Source organism: Ambystoma mexicanum, chromosome 2p (assembly GCF_040938575.1).
Source record: "Ambystoma mexicanum isolate Mex_15411 chromosome 2p, UKY_AmexF1_1, whole genome shotgun sequence".
Taxonomy (NCBI): domain Eukaryota; kingdom Metazoa; phylum Chordata; class Amphibia; order Caudata; family Ambystomatidae; genus Ambystoma; species Ambystoma mexicanum.
In genome coordinates, this window is record NC_090923.1 from 1,131,559,022 (window position 1) to 1,131,584,243 (window position 25,222).

Below are 25,222 nucleotides of genomic sequence, written 5' to 3' on the forward strand. Positions count from 1 at the left end.
TTACAGCCCCAGCCTGTCTCCCCAACGGCATCTTATCAACATAGACAATAATAACTTGTTGAATTTATGTTTGCATTTACATTGAGACCCGAGCAGTCTACCTAATCGTGTTTCTATGGCTTCTATTGTGACAACCAATACTAATCTTTCTGCTTCACCTGATCTAGAAAGACTACAGTCTTCCTCCTCTGACGACTCAATCACCAGTGATTCAACAATAACCTCAAAGCAAAACAGCTACATGTATGAGGCTGGCCATGACTCTAACGTCCCTAACGGGTCACCACTAACAGCTATGCAGGACGCCACCTTTACTACTTGCACCACGCTAATGCAGGGACAGCGTGACATGAAATGTATATTAGCAAGGGTTGTTGACATTATTTTAACAAACAGTCAGGGGATGCCTCCATCCGTATTCTCTTGTAAAGGGATGCAGGGTTGTGATTTATCTTTGCTTTCTGATTTTGGTACACCGTTGACGCTTCATTCAAGTTCCCCTAATAGAAATAAGGCTCCAAACGAGGAAATAGATGAGAACTCAGAGGTGTCAAATCATACCATCACTAATAAAGATGAACTTAAATATAGAAGATGTAAGAAGAAGATGCAACAATGCATCAAGAAGCAGTGTGGAGGATTAGCTGATATCGACAAAAAAGCAAGGTTGAACACACGCTCTGGTTAGGAGTAAACACTCTGGTATTTCATGTTCTAAAGGCAAAGAGTGTTATGTACTCTCACAAACAAATATGAATAAGGAGAAAAAACGACTGCCGTTGTAGCGAGCACAGTGCACACAGACTTTGGCCAAGTGGCTCAGACCATAGGAGGCGAAACCCGATCTGCAGATTGTAACATTGTCTACTGATAATGCCAATCAGAAGCAAACAAAAGTGTCCCAGACATCCTCAATTGCCTTAATTAGAGAGGCTCCTAAGGGCGCAATGCTCATAAACAGCAGGAAGTAGATGTAAATGTACTAAATGGAGTGTTTTCTTATGAAGAGCAATAGAGTCATGCTCCTCCCGTTGACAGTTGGTACCCGAAAAAACAGGGGTAAGAACTCAGGAATTGGAGGCATACCAACAACAAAATACTTGGCTTCCATCGAATGCCATACTTGTCTCAGAAACGAACACTTTCAGTAGTAGTCCTTTTATAAACCGATCAAAGCTGTTGCAACTGATACATTTGATATCAGACTTGCAAATAATTACCACGGGAGACAATGAGAAGGTGAACTTAACTGATTTGGGAAGTAATAGTAAGTGGGTCATTGGAACTTTTGTCTCTCCAGTGGCTGTCCAATATGTTAATGCACATTTTGAGCAGTTTTCGCAGTTGGGATTTGCTATACAGGTTGATTCACAAATATATGGGCCGTCTTTGACACCAACATGGAAAGCTCTCACCCAATATGGCTCACAAGACATCTATGTGAAACCTGTTTGTGGCACGCAAATGAGTTACGTGCAGAGAATGGTTCTATGTTCATTCATCCCCACTTCTTTTTTTTTTTTGTTGCTTTTTATTGCTGAAAAAGGTTTTTGAAAATAGCTTTGAAAAGACTAACTGCCCAATACAAAACACACCTGAAACAACAAAAGTTAAATATAAATTCCATTAATTGGAAACTGGCCTATAGGCTGATCAGGGCCCAAGATGGTAAGACCTTTTGGCAGCTATATCGTGCATATATAGTGCAAGGTGAACCTCGGGAAATGCCAAATATATCGAAGGATACCTAGGTACAATATATCAAAAAATCTTTTGGGAATGAACTGGAACTAACAGAGAAAGCCTATATGGGAAAATGTGGGGATGTATTGGGTGATATAGCCTTTGAAGAGGATGGTATATAGTATATTATCACAAAACTAAAGACCCTCCAGATCACAGGGTCTGATAATCTCCCAAACATTTTTATGAAAAAAACTCACTCCTTTGGGCAAAATCTTTCTATCAAGGTTTCAAGGCCTTTGAAGAGAGTGATATCCTGAGAGTTGACAATCTTCTATCATCATACCAGTGCATAAAAAGTGTCTGAGATCTGACCCGAAGAATTTCAGACTACTGGCAATGTTAGACACCAGTAGTAACATCTTTGTGAACATTCTTCTGAAAAAACTTAATAAATGGTGTGAGGATAGATGGGTGCTTGACTTGACGCAAACCGGTTTTCTCAGTGGTTGTATTACTACTCATTGTAACTGGGCTATGCAGTTAATACTTGCATAGAAAATGCAAAGTAGCAGACTTTATGGGCCTCATTACATTGTAGGCGTTAGGGATTTAATGTTACCGGTAATGGAATACCGGTAACGCTAAATCCCCATCCAAATTATGACCTTGCTCACCGCTATTTGCGGCACCGCTAAGTACGGTGCCACTAATAGCGGCCAGTCCGCGGGCACGCGACCCTCGCGTCCGTAATTTACGCCATGCCGCTATTAGCACATCATCACAATCCAGGCGGACGTGCCAATAGCGGCATGGAAAAGCACCCAAAACCCCTTACCGGCATGGCGCTAATACCGCCATCGCGAACCACCCGTTAAAAGAACTGTGCAGTGTTACCACCTGCCACAGGTGGCCACAATCCGCACAGGTGGAGGCAATGGAGACTGTGGCTGCTCAAAAGGAGCACACCACACCCCTTCCCACACCCCTTCCCACACCCCTTCACACACCAAGATGGTTCCAATACTAGCAGCATTACATGGCCTGGAGGACCTGATTGCAGCGCAGCTGCAACAACAACAGGCAGCACAGAGGAGACGCAGGAGGAGGGCAAGACAGGCACAGCAAGCACCACCAAGGCACCTAATCATACCACAGAGGCACCCACCAATTCCCAGGATCAGAGCCAGTCCATTTAACCTAACACCTGGGCAGATACACACCCTGTACCGTCTGGACCGGGATACCATCACCAACATCGTGGACATGATACACCACGACATTGTGAGCCTCATAGACATCAGAACTGCCATCCCCCCTCTACTGAAGGTGGTGACTGTGCTCCACTTCCTGGCCACAGGCACCTACCAGCATACAGTGGGGCAGATGCATGGCATCTCCCAACCAGTATTCTCACGCACACTGAACCAGGTACTCGATGCCCTCCTGAAGCATGCACCCGAACACATATACATGCCACGGACTGCCCAGGAGATTGCAAACACCAAAGTCGGTTTCTATTCACTGGCAGGCATCCCAAGTTGCATCGGGGCCATCGACTGTACACATGTGGAATTGGTCGTCCCACATCACAATGAAGTAGTGTACCGAAACAGGAAGCAATTCCACTCCATCAATGTCCAAATGGTATGTGACGCCAACAAGATAATCACACATTGCTGTGCCAGATTTCCCGGATCAACCCATGATTCCATGGTCCTGCGGAACTCAACTATCCCCCGCTACATGGAGCGACAAACGGGACAAATGTTCGTGGCTACTTGGTGAGTAGCAGGCCAGGCACATGGCAGTGTGCTTGGTGGGGGGGAAGAGATAGATACTCCAACTGGTTGTGCTTGGGGGGGGGGGAAGAGATAGATACTCCAACTGGGTGTGCTTGGGGGGGGGAGATATATACTCCAACTGGGTGTGCTTGGGGGGGGGAGAGATAGATACTCCAACTGGGTGTGCTTGGGGGGGAGAGATATATACTCCAACTGGGTGTGCTAGGGGGGGAGGGAGATAGATACTCCAACTGGGTGTAGCCTGTAGTCCGTCGTCCAAATGCACATACAGATGTAAGCCAATGTACTTCTGGGAGGGCCGCAACGTACTTGAGATGAACGGACATGCAAGTATATGCTACACAACACAGATGACAATCCAAGCCTAGAAACATCAAACCACATCCACAATGCACAACATTTCACGGCACAAAATACACAAATGTCATCCATGCCGTCAACATAGTCATTCTGAATTCGTCCAGCACGACATCAACAATGCAATGTGCCCTTCAATGCCTGCTAAGCGATACCCCCTAGCCATAGCAATGCACCACAAACCCATAGCACCACTGAAGTGATGCCTCTCAGCATGGCAACGTCAATGTTGGAAGGGCAGTACACCACCAGTGTGGTACCAAATCTGCCTGGGCACAGGGACACCTAAGACCTGGCCTCACACAGGACATGTCAATTACTGTTGGAGGCATTAATGGGGCATGTCTACTTGCAGGGTTGAGCCCAAATGTGTATGTCCCCAAACATCCCACCACCCTTCCCCCCTACCCCCCACAACAGTCCCATCACACCCTCCCCCCCACCCCCCACAACAGTCCCATCACACCCTCCCCCCCACCCCCCACAACAGTCCCATCACACCCTTCCCCCCACCCCCCACAACAGTCCCTCATGTGTCTTCCACAATGTATGCGTCCAGGCATGCACGCGGAAGCATGAACATTAACTCCCTATTGGTCATTGCCTAAACCAGCATTGGGAGGCTGCCTAGAGGTGCGCCTGGTGGTGCGTGCGGAGCGTCGGGGTGGGCTTGACTGCTGCGAACTGGCAGACGAAGAAGGGGCAGACTGTCCAGGTGGTGGTGGTGGTGGGAATTGGCGGTGCATAGCATCCGCAATACGTGTGAGGACCTCCCGAACTCGGATGAGCTCCCCACACAGCCTGTCTGTGCATGCCTCCATCCCCTCCCTGGACTGCCTGGATGTCTCCGCAATCTCCTCCCTGAGACGGGCAGCTTCCTCCACGTGCTGCCCGACCAGCACAGTGAGACCCTGTTGCCGCTGGCTGATGCTGGCCAGGTCAAGGGCAGTGTCGGGCTCTGGTGGTGTGGCTGGTGTGCATTGTGATGCAGGCAGGTGAACAGATGGAGGCACCGGGGGGCTACTGAAAGCTCCCATGGTCTCATCACCAGTGACGTTGGAGCCAGGTGTGTGTGGTGGTGATGGCTGGAGGGTTCCAGGGGGGCTTGGGGTGTGCATGCCCAGGTTGAATTCTGTTGGGTCCTCCACATCAGATAATGGAGCAGTGGCTGCCGCCTCTCCTGCCGAACTGGCTGCAGCTGATGGTGGTCCCTCGGTGGCTGTGATCGGTGGTGGTGAGTGGACCTCCGGAGGTGGGGCAGTTGGCTTTGATGTGGCCTTGGGAGTGGCGCTCGAGCGATGTTTGAGACTCTGCAAATGGAGCCTTGTGCCTTTTCCCCTGGATGTTGTGGGGGTGTCCTCTGTGGGCTGTGGCCTTTTTTTCTTCTGCGCAGGGGGTGCCTGGGATGCATTCCCACCATCGCCACTGTCTGTATGTGACCCTGTCGGGGACAAGAAGGGGGATGGCATTGGTTACGGTTCGATGTACTTAATGCAGGATACATCATCAATGCAGTTGTGGGCATTTGGACTTCATTGTGAAGGATGCAGGTGATGTGTCATTTCAATGGCTCATCCATGCAGTGTTGTGTGTGGCACTTGGCTCTGTTGATGTGTGCATGTGTTTGTGTTTGGGTCTGGCACTGATATGGGCAGGGTGGGATACATGTGTGGCTGTTTGGCCATCCATGAGGTGATTCTGGGCTGACATTTGCGAGGACCAGTAGATTCACATTGCATGCTTTCATTGGTACACTTACCTCCATCCAAAGTGCCTGCCACGCCATGCTCCATCCTCCCGACTCCCTCGATGCATTCAACTCCTATGAGGTTGGCACATGTCTCCTCCCATTCTTTTAGTTTAATTAGCGACCCCGATCCACCTGCTGAGGCAATGTTGTGTTTTTCTGCCAAGATTATTCTGATCCGGAGTCTAAGGTCATCCCATCTTTTCCGGCACTCAGGTACATTGCGGGTGCTGGTGCCCACAGCACTTACTTTCAGTGCCACCTCCTCCCAGATTGCTTTTTTTTGGAGGAGGGTCTCCCGCCGCATGTCGTTTGCAAAGACCACTGCAGCATTTTCAGATAGGGTCTGTGTCAGCATTAGTAGCTCCGCAGTCGAAAACTTTTCTTTCCGCTGGCAGTCAGTTGTTTTTTTGAGAGCCTTTGGCATGGTAAGGGTGTTCCAGATATTTTCCAACAGCAAAGTACTACAAACAGGTCCAGGGGGCAGAGGATGGCAATGGATTGTGTTTTTAAAGATGCTGCCGTGCTCTTTCCCGTTCCTGTGCGATGACGCTGTTTCCGGTTCCGCCGCTATTTGCATGCTGCGTCAAGGTGGAGATGCTATCTGCACTGTCGTCGAAGCCGGTAAGGGACTATTGGGGGAGTTTAGCGGCATGGCAGTTGGGGCATTACCGGCATGGCGCGATGCTCGTGTCCGCGTACTCGTAATGGTACGCTATTAGCGCCCTCATGCGAGGGCAGACACGTCAAGGGCGCCATGCCGGTAATTTGCGATTTTTTGCGCGCAACGTGTAATGAGGCCCTTTATGTCTGCTAAGTGGATGACTCATGCGCATCCGACAGTATAAACATGGATGGGAGAAGTTAACATCCTGGGGAGAGGTTAACATCCTGGGGCATTGACTAGACCTTACTAGCATGCACCAAGACTGTAAATTTGTAAATATGTAATCGGTTTGTACATTTCTGTTGTATTATTCTTGTTGTATTCATCGCAAGCGCCTGGATGCCCTAGGGCCAGGCGGCGCTATACAAATAATAAACTAAACTAACTAAACTAGACACTTCTGTATTTCATAAGGGAATTATATACCGGCACCAACCATCAGTCAGAACTACACAAGCAGGCCCTCAAACCTAATTAATAGATACAAATGTTGGCTTGAAACAAGGATGCATACTTGCTCCTATGCTGTACAACCTAAATGTGAGTGATTTGCATAAAGCCTTTAAGAGCTGTAATACTGCCTTGAAAAGGGGTGTTTCTTCCTCGGGACCAGCCCTTATTAGCATAAATTACCTAATTTCACCCATTTACAGGTCCGCTCGTGCTGAGCAATGAACTCATGTGTGAAATGACACCTTCAGTATAAATTTAGCATTTATTAGACATATAGCATAATATAACATAACAGTAAATTTAGCAATGGAACTTGGGAAACAATAATAATAATTAGAGAAATCACAAAACCTATAGAAACAGTCTTACGTCTCTTGAGATGGTATCATTAATCAGCGCTAGGAGATCCTGGTCATCTTAAGCTAACTGCTGCCAGCCCCGCTCACAGATAACAGCGCTGCAAGGTGCCGCAAAGAGCATCATCATGTTCCGGGCCCTCACTCTTGCTCGAAGCCTGTCCGCGGATGGATCTCCCGCCCAGTTCTGGGTGCTGGCACCTTTTGTGCTCTTGTGCCGTCAATCAGCATGACGCACAGTGCCAGAACCTTCCCTGTGCAAAATATGTTTGCCAATGGAAAAACCCAACTCTCTCTGAGATGCTCCCTGCTTCTACCCCTCCCTTGGATCCCTGTCCACGAAAGCACTGGAACGTCATATCAGCGTGTGGAAGGCGGTACCAGGCCTTCTCAGAGAAATAGGATTTGTTTACGAAGCATGTCAGAGCCACGGTTGCAAAGGCAGAATATTCTAAGAGAAGCTGAAATGAATTAACCCCTAGTGAGCAAGCTTTACCAGGCCTGCACTCATAGCTTAGTGTCTATAGCACTTCAAAGATTGGCTGTCTAAGCGCTATATAGGTGCCATAATGCTCCAAACACTCACATACAGGTCTCTATTAGCTACCAAACTGGGGCCTCGGCCCTGCCTTTCTATACACAATGCATAATGTAACCTTCCACCCCTCGTAGGCCTGCACGTTCCTTGTAGCTCACTACGGCTTAAAGTAGGCGCTACCCACATTACTTTCAGCATTTAGCACATACTTTCAATAAGCTATTGGTTTTTAGCTGTTAATGCAGCTATATAAGGCTCTAATATGGAAATATGGCACTTTGTATCTCATGACAAATACCTTTCCTTCCAAATTGGGCGGCCTACCTGTGACCTTTCGGAGTTATGCGTATGATATGATTGTCATAGATCAAACACCCTTGAGGCTACAGAGAAATAGTGAATACATACATATACCTGGGAAATCCTATTTTCTCTCTACCCAACAGCCATCTGTACAAGGGGTTGATACAGACGAAGATACTGAGCCGGTGGCAGTTCTTTCGAAACTTTGTGAACCGCAGATGCAGGCGTTCTATTGCAGCTTTAAGAGAGGCCTATGTTATACACCCCTGAAACTCTCTCTGTGAAACATGTACAATGGCTGAGACAGCTAGAAGGGCGAATACTACTAGGATTTCCTCAGACGGTCCTGGTCGAGACCTTGCGTCTCGAGCTGGGCCTGATATCGTTGAGAACATGTTGGAAGATTGCACGGTGTTTGTTGTATATAAGAGTGAACTATAAAATGGATGAAGCCAATACATTAAGAAATTCCCTGGTGGATCATGTGAAGAGGATCTTAGCTAGACCAAGGGGAATTTGCACCAACTTGGCAGACAGTGATTTATAGTTTACTGCAGAACAGCACTTTGATGATTTATTTATCTCTTTGACTGAGGTAGAAGACACTGAGCAGCATTTAAAGGTAAATGTAAAGATCAAATTAAAGTCAGCACATAGGGATAAGGTCGATAATATTGAAGAATTAACTGGGAAAAATAGATATGCTGAATATGTAAGGCAGATCTTCCCATTGAACTCCCCTTCAAGTTATCTGGTCAACTGGTGTAGTACAAAGCTGCGTAGATTCATATTTTACTTACGTTTCAACATTTTAGCAGTGTTAAAGTACACTGACGCGTGGAATGGGACACAGAGAGAAAAAGTTATATGCAGGCTATGTGCTGTACACATAGAAACACCTAGGCATATTCTTACTGGCTGCAAAGCTCTGCTTCTCTAGTATAGGAAGGGGTATGGTAGTTTCTATAACGCGGAATACGGCTATTTTACTGACCAATTGTGCTCCACCATTTACATAGGGTGTTCACTGGTTATCTCTGCAGCTTCATTTTACATATGGAAACAATTCTTAGAAAAATTGAAGATTTTAGATGAAATGGGCATGTGAAAGAGAGTCTTAACATGATGGTGTGTAAACAATGAATTCCGTGTTGATGAATTTTGGAGATTAGGAATAGTTGGATTTTATTATTATAGGGTTACTTTTATATTGTATTTTTAAATTGAAATTGGGTGTCTAAAATAATGTTTTATATGTATTTTATGTAAAAAAAAATATGTCTGTCTTTTAGGTGCATAGGGCATGTAATTTGCTAGAAGCACTTTAAAATAAAAATAAAAACTAATATGCACACTCACTCTGCAGTACCACTTGCACTCATTAACCAATACCTCTCCTGCTCCAGAAATCACCTCCACACTTTGCTGCTTCTTCCTTCCTTCCTTCCTTCCTTCCTTCCTTCCTTCCTTCCTTCCTTCCTTCCTTCCTTCCTTCCTTCCTTCCTTCCTTCCTTCCTTCCTTCCTTCCTTCCTTCCTTCCTCCTGCTGTTCTCTTGGCCTGCTACCCCCACCTCCTCTGACCTCATCTGAAAAATCCACAAATTCCTATTTCCCGTCCTTCGATTTACATTTGGTCCCTTTCCCTGATCAATCCAAGCCTGTATTTCCCACCCGGCATGTGTCAAGATCAGCAAAACTGTTAAATGTGCCCACACCCCATCCCTTTTCTCTTTTCTAGCCCCTCGTGACACCATGATGGTGGCCCATAGCATTCAATGTCAGTGTTTGTGTTTGCAGGGTTAGGTCTCTGTGCCCCTATGGTAAGTATAGTCTCTTTGGGATTTAAGACTCCTTTGTAAAGTCCATGGTGGTCTATGGAATGCTCTGTTGGCTTCGCTCCATTGCTGCTGGCGAGCGTTGAGGGGTTTTCTTCCATAGTCGCAGTATTGCTGTTCTGCCGGCTCTCTCTCACTGCTGCTTTTCCTCTTGCAGTGGTGGGATGCCAGCATCACTGTGTGCTGTAGGGTTGTATTTCTTTTTTTGGGTCCAGGCCTCTGATGAAAGGTCACAGACAGCATGGGCCCTTATGATGCTGATCTCTCTTTGATGCTGTTGGCTTTGTCTCCTCTCTTGTGTGTTGGCCTACAAGAAAATGCAGGAGAATGGCAACCCTCTTGTATAGGAGATATGGTGTGAAACAAATCAGTAATGCATAATAACATGCTGGTTCAAGGGGGTTTGGAACTGGGACCCTCTCAACTGCCACTATTCTCCTTGAGAGAAGGACATGCTGTGGATTGCTCCCTGGTAGTCTTACAGCCCTGGCTGAACAGGGTTCCCAACCCCTCTGGCCTTGTCACATATTGCAGTGTGTTCTGAGTGGGTAACACAAAACAAGATCAGATCAGTGTTAGTACAGAATGTATTGCATTTGATAAGAATGGTTGACTTTAGGGATGGTCGGTGCAAGGAATAACTCCACTAGGAAGGGTCACACATAAGGAAACTCAAATTCAGCTTGCTTCATCTGAGCCCTACTGGCCTTGCATGATAGTCTTTCAAGAAAGGTTAAAGTATAATACAGAGCTCCTTACTAAGTCCCAATTGTTGGCCTCAGTCTGGTTCTGCTGGAATATCCAATCAGTTAACCTCTGCTTTGTTGTGGGGTTCCCAAACCATGGTTGATTTAGTACGATGCTCAGGCCTCAGTGGTGAACATGTCCTGGCTGGGGCAAGAGCTAGAAACATGCACTTGGTGTAGACAGCACCCTTTTGGCTCAGGGCTTGTTGACACTGTCCTCAGACGGTCCCTGTTCTGAGATCATGGACCTGGGATATACCCTCTCTGACTCCTTCTACAATACACTCCCTGGCTTCCAATGAGATTGCACCATCCCATACCTCCTCCCTCCGATGCTAGAAGCTGACCTGATCCACCAGAAATTCCTAATTTGCTTTCTGGAAGGGGTAGCGGATCTCCTTCCAATTTCTCTGATAGTGTGGTTATATTTCCTTCTCTAGTTCTCTTCTCTTTGCCACCCATGGGCCTTCACGCCCGCCTTCCGTCTAATCATCTGTCTCTCTGAGGGTACACTCTCCACAAGCTTTTTGCTTTCTCTCTTCCTAGGGAAAACTACTCTTCCTTCAACCTTCTCCTCAGTGGTGGTACTCTTCTGATGGTTTGGCTCTTCCAATCCCAAGCAACTCTCTGCCGCCGGATGGTAAAGTCCTGGCCCAACTTCTTCCTAAGGCGCTCTCTTCCTCTACTGATCTGCCTGCTCCACTTCCAAACCAATCCCCTCTTCCAGGTGGTACCCCTTCTCAACCTCCTCCACTCTCTAGCATCACATTTCTCCCAGACAACTCCATTTTGCTCCTGCCTCCTCCAAATTCTCCCTCCAACTCTACTCCTTAGTAAGTACTCCTCTTTCTCACCACCCCTTACCAAACTCCTTCCTCCTTTAAGTCGCACAACCCACCCTGCCAAATTGATATGTCTCATTTTTATAGTTGGGTTTCCCCTGCCCTTCGATACTACGTAAGGCTCTTTGGAAATGCCTGCGTTTTGAGGGCTGTACTTTTATGTGACTGGGATACAGATTGGGGTCATGTGACTTGACAGGCAGCTGACCAGAATCTTTATGTGGGCCATCTGCCATTTGGGATTTCACAATGTTTCTGGATAAGTGCAGAGTCTCTCTCCTTCTCTGCGTCTGTGAGCCTTCTGGTGCCTGCACTAGTCCCAATCTCTCTCCTCTCTTAGCATGTGAGTTGGGGAAACGCTGCCGTGTGCATGGGGGAAGCCCTTTGTTGGTTCTAGATTGCACATGCTAAGAGACCAGAGATACCAGGACATGCACATCCACTAGCACTAAGGCTCCTAGAAGCAACAAGGGAGACCAGTGATAGGATGAGGGTGAGACGACTTGGGGAATGCTGCCCAGACCGAAGATAGCTGCGGGTAAAGTCCAGGGACTGTGAATATAGAAAATAATAATTTGTTTCAGGTTGCAGCTCATGACTTGTTCGTATTGCAGAGTGTCCGAAAATGCCAGGACCCATAGCACAAGAGACCTCTTCACTATGACCCACAACAACAAAGGCGTAGCAGCAATAGGAAGTGCAAGGCTGACTCTAAACAGCAGGTCACGGGTGGCTCCGTTGATGACAAAGGCTCAGCATAGTGCCGAATGGAATGTCATTGAAAAACAGCTGCAGTAGTGAAAGGCTTGGTGCCCCATGACAGAGCAGAGCAGAAGAGCAGATGATTTGTTGGAGAAGCAGCAAGCTGCTCAGTTCCAGATAGGCAGCAGTGGGACCACACCTCATGCCTACCAAGCAACAGGAGAACAAGGAGGTTTTAGATGGGCACCAGAGGCTGCATGCTCAGGTGTGCCAGCATGTAGGTCTAGAGGATGCAAAAGAAGAGCTTGAACCAAGGTTATTCAGTCACAAAAGCAGGGGTGCAGCAATAGGAGGACAGAGCACAACCAGCAAAGTAGCACCCTGATACTCCGGGGCAGCTCATCCCTCCAGGAGTCTCCCAGGTATGTTTTCAGCAAAGGAATCTATTGAATACTGAGAGTCTCCCAACTTATACAGATACACAGTGGCTGGGCTAACCACATTTTGGCGGCGATCCTATCGCGATCGGCCAGACAAACTCCCCACACTCAGGCACACCCACACAGATGTAGACTTGGGCTGTCTGAGACCCTTCCATGCCTAAACCCTAATCTATTCAAACTGAGAATCCTTTGTGTGCTCTGAAAATAATTTATATAGGCAGAACAGCCATTTTCACCATTCCTTGTGGCCCAAACATAGCGAAGACCATAAAATGGCTGGGTGTAAGATTTTAAAAATTCACTGGTAGCTATGTTGCCTCCATGTATGGGCATTTGGCTGCCAACACAGTAAGGAAGTGGACAGGATGGTGTAACCCAAAACAAAATGGTGCAGCTGCCATCAATCTAGTCCCCCACGCAATTTATCAGTGAGAAAATCGACCCGTGGACAAAATCCACATGGGATTCAAAGGTTGACATACCAAAACAAAGTTACAGCTGCAGGGGGACTTCAGTTGAAGTCCCTCTGATAGCAAATGACAATTCAAGAAACCAAACAGCCAGTAGAATGTTTAGGGGAGATACACCAAAGGAACCCAATAATGTGTGCAGATGATTCCTGGGCTAACGACAGGAAATCAATTATTCAAGCATCTGAATCTATGAAACGATACCAATGCTTGAGAACTAATGTTACAGGTATGTAACAAATTCATTAGTAGATGTATGTATCATTAGGTAATCCACGTGGATGGGCTAGTTGTGAATAGCCATTGTACTTACACATGCCGTTTCCTTCTCTTTCAGATGCGCCACACTAAGCGAGTATCTGTTTGGCCCGTGGGCCTAGTGGGAGGACTGAGATTTGAACGCCCTCTTGTGGAGAATGGGAAGGTGACTGGCTTTTACACAGCCTGGAAGCCTAACCGCCCCTTCCCAATGGATATGGCTGGATTTGCCATCTCTCTGCAGCTGCTTCTGGCCAATCGGGAGGCTAAGTTTGATCTTCTTGTGGAGCGGGGATACCTGGAGAGCAGTCTGCTACAATCGTTAGTGTCCATGGAGGAGCTGGAGCCAAAAGCAGAGAACTGCAGCAAGGTAATCTCTCCTCCGCCATTCGTGTCGGATGTTATTACAAAGTGTTAATTAATGTATGTTATGTAATTTGTGATGCTTGTGTATCTGCTTAGATTCACATGCTGTGCTTATAATCTGACACCTAGTGGTAATTGCAGAGTGGGCGTGATTGTAGCAATGTCCCTAACATGACGTTTATGTACCCAAAATCCTTCATGCGTCGAGGTCCCCTGCTTTGTTTTTTTCGGCCTTTCTGGTCAGTCACTTAATGCAGAGCTCATCTACCAAGTTTATATTGCTATTTGTTTGTTTGGCGATGCATCGCCTGATCTTCGACGGCTGTTCGACTATCTACTCCCTTACAGTATGGAGAGTGGGGACACGCTCTACTTTCTATTCTCTTGAGAATGCCTTTTCTTTGCCCTTCCCCCTCTTCCTCCTTTCATCTGGCTGTTTTTTTCTTCCACTATGGAGAGAACTCCGTTTACATTTTGCCTGTCGTATAGCAGCACATTTCCTTGGAAGGACACTCATTGAGTGTGTAATTGGTGCCTGCCTCATGACCGTGATGAACGTTGTTGCAAGGCCTGCAAGCTCTTTCGGCCTTAGAACCTTAAGGACAGACGCACCAAGCAGTGGGCGGCCTACGCCATGGAGGCCGAGAGCTATTTTCCCGCTGTCGCCACAGCCACGGCTCCGGATCAGAGCCCATAGACGTAACAGTGGAGTCTATAGACTCCTGCGTGTCTGTTCCCAGCCCTGATAAGCATGCCGCTGGCAGTGCGATGGGGAGTTCACACCCTGTCTACAAAGACACACACCATTTCCATAAAACCAAACACACAAACCCCCGGCTTCATTAGACGGAATCTTGTGATTCAGGACCAGCTGCCCCCCCACCATCTCGGCCAGCAAAAGGCCCTAAGACTTCAACTTCATCGGGCGTCTCCCATAAAACTTCAGAGCAAGATGCGGGTTGCGTCAAAAGATGCGGCGATAGATGCATCTCTCGAAAAAACACTTCCAAAGCTTCGGGAGAAGCTTTCCAAGACCCATTCCATGACTCCGGCTCGCAAGAGACATGAGAATGAGCCTTGGAAAGCTTCTCCAGAAGCTTTGGAAGTGATTTTTCCTCCCCCTTACCTGAAGGATATTTTCAAGCTTCTCCCCATTTATCTCAGGCCCTTCAGCAGGATCCTACTCCAGCTGCTCCATCTTTCCCTCCCATTGATGAATCTTCTTCATCATTCTGGACCAGGGAAAAGTGTGAGGCCTGCATGGACAAAATGTCTGAATGTATAGCCTTTTCTGCTAAATATGATGAGATTTTGAAAAGACCCCGACCTATGGCTCATGACCCCAGGCCCTCCAAATCACCAAGTCACCAGTTCCCTGATGCTCAATTTACATCTCCACATAGACACTGTGTCCCTGAAACTCCTGTGAACATCTTCCAGGATCCTCAGGATGACCCGGATGATGACATTTAATATGCCACAAATCTTGATCACACTATTCAAGATCCAGTTTCTCAAGATCCAGATATCTGGACCCCAATGTCGACCGAGGTACTTTTTGTAATACCCCTGCCTGCGAACCAGAGCTGGATAATATCTTCTTGGACGCTCCTCTCGTTGCTCAACCACGGGAGTCCTCGCCTGTTGACGATCAAATGTTATTCAACTCCCTCCTCAAGAAGGCTGCTGACCACTTCAAAATCATCACATAGGAAGCAGTACCCGAATGAGATTTCATTGAGGACATCCTCCAAGAGAAATTCCCCATCATCCAGGCCATTCTTCTTCTGAACTCAGTTAAGAAGCACCTTGCCTCCTCCTTACTTGCACTGTTAATGTTTCATTCGGCACCCTCAGATCCTTTATATATCAGAGAACATTCTATTCCCGACTCCCTGGTGGTGACAACCACCAGAAAATGGGCTGGCGTCCCGCTGTCCTCGTCCGAGTCATCTCACGACAAGGACTGCAAGAAGCTGTATGCTCTTGGGAAACGTATTACCACCTCTGCTGCTTTCAGCACTTGTATAGCCTATAACACTACTCTTCTGGCTAGCTATAGCGATGCACAATGGGGGATGGTGCAAGAAGGCCTGCAAAAAGGCCCAGAGTCTGCTTGATCTCAGCTTCTGGTGGTGGTGAATGAAGGGCGTCTGGTGACCCAGAATATATAAAATAAATGCACTTGATTCGGCAGAGACAGCAGGCTGGCTACTAGCAGAAGCGACCCTCCTAAAATGCCATGCATGGCTCAAAAACTCTGGCTTTAAGCCCAAAACAAAGACTCATCTAAACAATAAACCTGTTGAAGACTCTGTACTCTTCGGGAAAGCGGTTGACAAGGCCCTCGAAACCTCTAAAAAAGAAAATGAGACACTGAAGTCACTGAGCCAAATCTCAGCAAAACCTTTTGTCCAACGCAGTGGCTTCAACACCTGCCAGTCCTTTCGCGGACAACCCTTTTCCCACTGCTTCAAGGAACATTTAGGACAGGACTTTCTAGTTGGTATTTCGGCCAAAGCACTTCAACAGCAAGGTTTTCGATGAGGCAAGGGTAGGGGGAGAAACTCGGCAGCCAGGGGCTCCACGGCCCGTGCAAGCAAATGACTCGGTGGTGCAGGTCCACTGCCATGTTTCTCCGGTAGGTGGATGATTAACATCTTTTACCCATGCATGTGAGAGTATCACCTTGGATCAGTGGGTCCTCAAAACCATCAGCGGCAGTTATTGCATAGAATTCCTGCAATCACCCTGATAACACCCCTCAAAAAGCAGGAGGCTTGTGCCGCAGCATCTACTCATCTTGCTAGAAGAAGTCCAAATCCTGCTACAGAAGGGAACGATCTAGGTCGTCTGAGATCTTCAGGTAAACTAGGGTATTTATTCAATACACTTCCTTGTACCCAAAAAAGATCTAACCATGCGCCCTGTTTTAGATCTGCATCTTGCATACAAATATGTCATCCTCAAAAGTTCAGGTTATCAACTCTACAGGAGTTAATGCCACTAGTACAACAGGGGGATTACATGGCCACCTTTGAAATGAAAGATGCATACTTTCATATTCCCATGTTGCCAGCGCATAGAAAGTACCTCCATTTCAAGTTGGAGGGCACTCACTATCATTTCAAGGTACTCCCCTTCAGCATTGCCTCAGCTCCAAGGATGTTTACAAAGGTACTAGCAGTGGTGCCGGCTCACCTGTGCAGGCAGTCCATTCCAGTGTACCCTTACTTCGACGACTGGCTCATAATTGGAGACTTGTACCAGACGTGTCTGTAAAATACCCAAAAGACAGTAGACCTTATTTTCAATCTGGGTTTCTCAATCAACGAGAAGTCCAGTCTGGTCCCCAGTCAAGCAGTTTCAATGAGCACTCATTTAGACAGAAGACGTGCTCCTCTTCCCCTCAAAAGAGAGGGTCCAAATCATGTTGTTCTATATCCCTCAGTATGTATCCAGTCGTCAGGTAACCGTACAAAAAGCCATGCAGCTATTTGCATCTTCCTAGTTCCACATCCCTGTCTGTGCACATGTCCTATGCAGGAGTGGCTTCTGAGCCAATGGTGCCAATCAAGCAGGCAGTGGGATAATCTAGTGGTTGTCTCGACAGCCCTCATTCATTCTCTGCAGTGGTGGTTCAAGGAGAACCTTCTGACGGAGGAAATCGTTCACCACCCCCTCAGTGGAAGCCACTCTTCACAGCAGACGCATCCCTGTCAGGATGGGAAGCACACCTCCTAGAACATACAGTGCACATCATTTGTGGTCCCTATCAGTGGCAACCAATCACATACGTCTGTTGGAACTACTTGCTGTGTTGAAAGCCTGCCAGACACAACTTCAGGGGAAGACTGTTCTGGTCCCTACAGACAGCATCACTGCCATGTATTACCTGAACAAACAGGGGGGTACTCACTCTCCAGGGCTGTCCAAACTGCCACAGAACATTTGGAAATGGGCACTCAAAGACCACATGTTCCTAATATCTCAACATTTTCCAGGGGAAACACAATCTCCTGTCAGACATACTCAGCAGAGACTTACAACTACCTGAAGATCGTTAGTGGCGATTGCAAGAACACATTCTACACAACATCTTTATAGAATTAGGTCATCCAGACATAGGCTTGTTCACAACTCTGGAGAACGCACAATGCCCAGATTACGCCTCCAGGTAACCGCAGAGAAAGTCCAAAGTGAATGGTCTGTGGATAACATGATCAGGGAAATTTGCCTATGCTTTTCCCCCCAATTCCCTTACTCAACAGAATAGTTCACAAGATGCACCAGGAACAAGTCACTCTGATCCTGGCGGCACCAATGTGGGCTCGTCGACAGCTATGGTTCTCTCATCTCATGAGGATGTCGGTCTCATTGCTAAATACGTCATCTGTATAATTGAGCATTATTTGATGAAATGCCATGATAATAAGGAAGAAAAGACAAATCATTGTACAGAATGAGGTTCTAAGAAGTATTCCAAATAGACTTATTGATCTTCTTGCTGGCAGTGTGTCTCTTATAACTTGGAAAATTCCCATTCTTTTTTTTTATCAATGTGTAATTCTTGTTTCCCTTTATAACAACACTCTTTTATAGTAGAAATAATAAGATAATTGCAATGATGATCCTGAAAATAATAGGACCGTTTTTAGGATTTCCCAAAAATGTAACCACATCAAATGTGTCATCTTACTAAAGCTGGGAAAGATTACAGTATGTAAGTGAAAACACCATACAAGAATGTGTGCAACGTTCTTATAATAGGCAACATAAAGTGTGCTGCTCTTTTTAAACCATTGTCTCTTTTACGTATTTAGTTAAGTCTTTGTTTTGGCTCTTGGTAGCTGATCTTGTCATCATCCGTGGAACTTCTTCTCTTGCTTCACTGTCAAAGGGTGCAGGAGGGGTCGGGGTCTCTTCTTTGTACAGCTTTACATCATTCAGATGCAGCCAGGCTCTTCTTCCTTTGATTTTCACTGCGGTGGGAGTGACCCCTGCTACTAGGTATGGCCCTTCAAAACAGGGCTTAATCCAAGTACATACAAAGCTCCTTAAAGCACTTGGTCCCCTGGGGACAAACTAGGCTGTTTTAGCAAGTCACTGGGATCAACTGTTTGACTGTCTTCTTCAATCTTCTTCTCCCCTTCCCTCAGATTCTTGATCTGTGGAGAAATAAAAGAAACACTAGCAGTCATATTTGTTAAATAATCATGCATCTCATCGCCTAATGCTTTTGCTACACTGTGGGCATCAGTTTCTATTTGAGTAGCAGGAGTAAGAGGTACTCTCATGCGGCGTCCAGTCACCATCTCATGAGGAGTCGGGTGGTGATCTGAGCTAGGCTGATTCCTAAGAGGCAATAATGCAAGGGATAGGCAATGTACCCATTCCTTCTTCAAAGTTATGTTGATGTTCGCTATCCTTTCTTTAAGGAGTCCATTTAACCCCTCACAAATACCATTCACCTGCGGGTGATAGCCAGATGAAAACATGTGCTTTATGTCCAACCAAAGAGTTATCTGTTCAAACAATTAATTAACAAAATGACTGCAGTACTTTGCACACACCCCATCTAGGAAACACCTCACGTACGAGAAATTTGGGAGCACATGTGGCATTGAGGTGCGTACATGGACCTGCCTCAATCCATCTGTAAAAGCAGCATACTACCACTAGCATGTATCTGTAACCATTGCATATTTGTAACATATCAACATAATCTATATGTAGATGCTGAAAAGGACCATTAGGTGTGAGGATTGCTTCTCTCACTGTTCTCAAAGTGTGTCATGATGTGAATTTGGGCCATACAATGCAGTTTAAAATACACTGTGCCACGTTTTCTAATACATTTGGTGAGAACCAGTCTTGTGAGATCACGGCAGCAAGACTCTCTAGTTGTGTGTACGGCGGTAGTGAGGCTGCTCCAGCGGCACCTTCAATAATACAAGACACATAACTGGTTTTCCGGTGCTATCTTGTTTCCATAGAGCCTCAGTGGGGGATAAAGAACACCCTTGTCTTTTCCATAAATCCTGCTCTTCTTGTGGGGCTCGACCTTGTATCTCAGTTAACTGTACAATGGATACCATATTAAAACCTTCCTTTACCATCATACATCGTCCTGACATTTGCTTAAAACTTTCTACTTCAAAATCAGAAATGTTTGTAAAATATGCTGCCCTTTTGGCTTCAACATCTGCTGCTTTGTTACTGCGAGAAATCATGCTTGTCCACTTAGTAGGGGCTGTGCATTTCACCATAGCGATAGCCAATCAGAGTTTTGGTACCTTTATGAGTTTATCTATTATAGACGCATGTTGCACTTGTGTGCCATCTGGCCATCTGCGCGGAGGAAGCTCCCCCTTTTCTAGCATGACAACCCTGCGTGTATGTTTGACGTCACATATGCAGAGTCAGAGTCGCTTCCTGATCCTCATATTCTTGCAGTGCGGCAATAAGCACCACTAATTCTGCAGCCTGTGCTGAACAATGTAAAGGCAGTCTAGTACGTGTCACTACTTCAAAATCACCATTTCATTTTAGCTTCACTACTGCCGATCCCGTATGCCTTTCTCCTGTCATTTGGTCAATTTTTGAAGAACTGTCAATGAAACTAATTTGGCCCCCTCCAAGAGCATTTTCGCTAACATGGGGAATATCATCATAGAACTCAGTATATCTTGTGCAGTCATGTAAATAGTCCTCTTTGCCTACTGGTGCTATGAATGTCGCTGGATTCAATACTCTAAATCTAACAATTTGGCTGCTGGATTTGAAGTAATTACCTCATATCCTGTTGCTCTTTATGTAGTCAATGTACTTTTGGGATTCTCTAAAATGGCAAATAAGGAATGTTCGACAAATGACGTCATTGAGCACCCCATTGTAATACTTGTAGCCTTTTCAATCGTGAAAGCAGCAGCAGCAGCTAACGCTTGTTCGCAAGGATAATGTCCTTTCATAACTGGGTCTAAAATCTCACAATAGTAGGCTATTGGTTTATGTCCATGTCCTAATCTGCGTGAGGACTGCTGTCATTACTTCCCCATTTGAGTGTGAGAATAAGTAAAACTCCTTGTTATAGTTTGGAATCCCTAACACAGGGGCTGTACAAATCGCCCTTTTTAATTCTTCAAATTCTTCAGTCATCTCATCTGGCCATGTAAACTTACTTTTGCATACCTGTGCTTCCTCAAGTTCTTTTGAAAGTGATCCATTAGATGTACTGTAATTAAAAACCCATGTCCTGCAACAATTACATAGGCCTAAAAATTGTGGCATTTCCCTCAATGTCTCTTTTGGGAGTCTTCATGATTGCTACTGCTCTCTCAGGCGTCACTTGTCTCCCTTCTTGACCGATTAGCTGTCCTATGTACAGGACCTCTTCCTGACAATATTGTAATTTCTCTTTGTCTACTTTATACCCTTTCTCTTCTAATATGGTAATTAGTTGAGCTGAGTCTTTTCAGCACCTTTCTTCTGTCTCGCTGCACACTACTATGTCATCTACTTACTGAATTATTGTGCTCTCAAGTTGTAGGTTACCCATGCCCATCTGAAGGACCCTATTAAAGATCAAGGGGGACTTACAGTACCCCTGAGACAGCCTTGTATGTTTCCAGCGCTAGTTTCTACACAAACATGAGGTCAAACCTTGTGAGTCCTCATGAAGGGGAATTGAGAAAAATGTGTTCTTTAAGTTTATTACTGTAAAATACTTGACTGTTGCTGGAATATTGCATAATATCATAGTTGGATCCTGAACCAGAGGAAACTCTGCTTCGACAATATTGTTTAGGGGACATATATCCTGAATACATTTCCACAACTCCCCTGTTGATTTCTTCACTGGTTACACAGACGTGTTACATGGGTATTCTGATGGCACCAATATGCCCTGCTGTACTAAAGCAGAAATGGTTTCAAATATACCTTCATCTGCTTCTCTGGACATTGGGTACTGCTTTGCTCGTGGCAAAATAGCACTGGCTTGAGCTTAATTTTAACTGTTCCTGCTCCAATCAATAGACCCACATCATATGGACTGCTAGTCCATAACATGCCTGGCACCTTTTTTAAATCTTCTTGAGAAAATGGTGGTTTCTTTTTTACCAATGGCATTCTCTGGTATTTCTCTGTTCTCTACTTTTTTTGTTGCCTTTGATTTAGTTTTTTTAATTGGCATTTGAAATGTACAATGATAAAAGGTTTCCCCACTCCTATCCCCTCCCTCCTACCCCCTAACTCCCATGCATGGTATAAATTAAAATATCCAAAAAGTCTCTAAATATCGAGAATGTGAGTGCTGAGGACAGTATAGAACATTAAAGTCAGATTGTAAAAACGCAAGTACCTCAGCCCAATCTTGTGAACATTTCGATTGATCTCCTTGAATCATGTGCTCCATTCGAGTGCAACAAAGTTCCAGATTCTGGATAACCATTCAGCCAGTTGCTAGGGATCTTTAGATTTCCATTTCTGTGCGATCCCTAGCAATACTGCCAGTTGTACGAGACTCTAGGATCAACAATAAGTTTGATTTCATAGAACTAGGTTTTAACACACCAAATATTTGCTTCATACAGACATCAATTTCTGCCCAATATCCCGCCAAAATCAGGCAATTCCACCATATATGCCCCCAATTCTCAGGCGCTCAATATTGTCTCCAGCGTTGCTACGATATAGATGTTTTCATTTTATGCAAGCATGTCAGAGTATAATGCTATTGGGTTAACAATTTAAACCAAAATTCCCTCATTTGGATAGAGAGGGTACATTTGTGAATGTCTTCCCATGACCCCTCCCATTCTGTTTCCGAAATGTGTTCTCCCAACGTTAGTTGCCATTGTGTTCTATAGTGATGGGGGTGTAGGTGGAAGTCTTGTTTATTATTTTATGTTAATTCAATAATAGAGCTTGTTCCCTGGATTTGTAGCTACACAGTTTTCAAAGGTCAGCTCCCTAGTAGCCGCCTGTTTAATTGGAGGGGCAAGTATCCAGTGGCAGACCTGAAAATATTGAAAGCGATCAGATTAATTTAGTCCCAGTTCTAGTTTGCACTGGGTGAAAGTCTTAGGGTACCTGCCAAAAAACATATCTCGCAGCTTCGTACAGCCTACTCGTTTCCATTTGTGAAATGCCCGAGGGTCAAGGCCCAGTGGGAAATTAGTGTTAAGGAAAAGTGGTGTACAGGGTGAGGTTAATGTTGTTAATCTATATTGCTTAGCCGTGGTATGCCATACCTTCTCAACTAGCACTGTGATCTTACTCTTATGAATATTAGGGGGAACGATTCCTTTTGTAGAGCCATAAAATGTCGCCTAACTGTGGTCCACTCAAAGCACGTTCCAACTGCACCCAACGTTTCTTCAGATCGACACCTCACTAGTGTCTTACTATTTTATTTTTTATTGATTTCGTTGTTTTCAACTTTTCAATATTAGTACAAAAGAAAGCATTAACATATTTGCAATGTTTCATTACAAACTATGAAAATACACCTATTAAATAAATGCTATGCATTAATATATATACACAATGTATTTAATTTCAGGGTCTGAGCAAAATGCTGCATATAATTGCACGATCATCAAATTCCAAACAAAAGTAAATATACAAATATTTATCAGTGAGAAGTAGCAGTTCTTGATGCTATTTAAACTTGTTCCTCTATATCATCCAACTTTAAAAAGGTAAAAAAGTTAATTGTCACAAAAATAATTGCATATCGTTCACCTGCCAGTATGCTAAGCCACAGCTTTTCATGAGTTAACATCCTATAATCTTTATACAAGCGCTCCATATAAAAGATCCTGAGAGAATCAGTGCTCAACAGTGAGCTAATAGATGTTTTAATGTTTCTAGTTCATCTAAGCTTTTGCAGAATCTGCAGCATCTGTTAATCTTAGGCAAATTGTTTTGTCGACCTGTAATTTCGCGAGTGGGCTATAAATGTAACCTAAAGTGTGAGAACATTGTCCTGAATTTGTCTGATGGTAGTAGTATTAGGGACTGCTCTGGACAGTGAATGTCTTTGAGAGGCACCACTTTGAACGTAATTGGCATATTGTGAACACTGTTGTCGAGTGCTGATCCAGTCCAATTGCCAGAGATTTTTTTGGCTCTCGCAGGATTTGCTAGAAGGCGCTCCAAAGTAATGCCTGTTAAGGTCATAATCTCCAACACATGTTCACTCCAAGATTTGAGAGAAGCGATCATAAGTTCTCTTAAGTATATTGCAAGAATAGACTGTAGCGATAGACCAGTGGTTGACATAACACACTTCTTGTAGAGATTAAACATTTTCCACGTACATATTGAACTTAACGAAAGTAGCCCCAGCTCATGACGCACTAGACAATCATGGGCAAGAGTTTTTTCCAAACTATGCCCTCAAGTTTCTCCCAATATTTGGGACTCTGGAGTGACCTAGTTTCAGCATCATAAGTTACCGTAGGCATGACTTTCTGACTATAAAATTTTAGCACACAGTTGCTATAGTAAATTTCCCATACTTTTTAAGTATGATAGATGCCTGAGCTGCTGCTGTTAGCATTTTCTTCTTTAAGGTTAGCTTGTAGGCAAGGTCGATGGATGGTTATTGACGTTTAACCCAAGGTAACAGTACTGATGTACTATCTCTATTGGTTTGTCATATATGTGCCATTTGTACTTTTTAGATTTATTTCTTGGTACTCCACATTCCATGATTTTTGTTTGTTAGATTCACAGTTAGTTTGTTCATGATTGTATATGAATGCAATGTTAGTAAACGGTTCTGCAGTACTTTAGCTGTTTTAGAGATAGGGACTCAGTCGTCAGCATAAAGAAGCCAGGGCATGGCATGCGGACCACTAATCAGGGGATCAGAAACAACTACACTTAGACTTCCCAATATCAGCAATATAAAAGTTGTAAAGAGAAGAAGCGAGGATGCACCCCTGTTTTAGACCACGCTATGTGGATATTGGCCGAGAGAGGTCACCATCATAAGATAGCACACTCTAATTGAAGTGTTAGAGTGAAACTGTGCTATGTAAGCACAGATGTAATCAGGAAAATTAGCATCAGCAAGTTTTTTTTAAAAGGAGCTCGTGAGGGACAGAGTCAAATGCGACTTTAAAGTCAATGAACGCTATGTATAGCGGTTGTTTTTTTTTTGTAGGTAGTGACTTTTAATGGCAGAAATGGCAAATAGGTTTAAAGCTGTGCCCATTCCTGGGACAAAGCCTGACTGATATTTGTCGAAAAAGCGGGCCTTCTTTACCCACTGAGAAAAATCTTTTAATAGAAGTCGCGCAAAGATTTTCCCAGGAATATCTAAAAGCGTGATCGGTTGATAGTTAGATTGCAATTCTCTGTCACTCTTCTTGAATATCGGAACAATGACTGATTTTTGCCAAGTAGGTGGAATTTGCCTCTGCATTACAACTCTCGAATAGATGGTATACAATATGTTTGTCCATAACTCCGGATGTGCTTTAAGCATAGTATTAGTTAGGCCATCAGGGACCGGGGCTCTTGAGTTGGATAATTTTTTGATTTTTAGCAGAATGTCAAGTTTGTCAAAAATCAGGGTTTGAGTTGAGGACCACGACACTAACGGAGATGTAATTTGGAAAGTGGGGGAGTGATATAAC

The 25,222-nt window shown here is 45.0% G+C and overlaps 1 protein-coding gene across 1 annotated transcript in view; it reads left to right on the forward strand.

Annotated features, from left to right (window-relative positions):
* B3GAT3 (beta-1,3-glucuronyltransferase 3) overlaps nt 1-25,222 on the forward strand; it is a 295,818-nt gene that overhangs the window by 223,562 nt on the left and 47,034 nt on the right. The window contains exon 5 of the mRNA XM_069645186.1: nt 13,285-13,575. Coding sequence (XP_069501287.1) covers nt 13,285-13,575 — 291 coding nt within the window. The remainder of the gene's footprint in view (nt 1-13,284; nt 13,576-25,222) is intronic.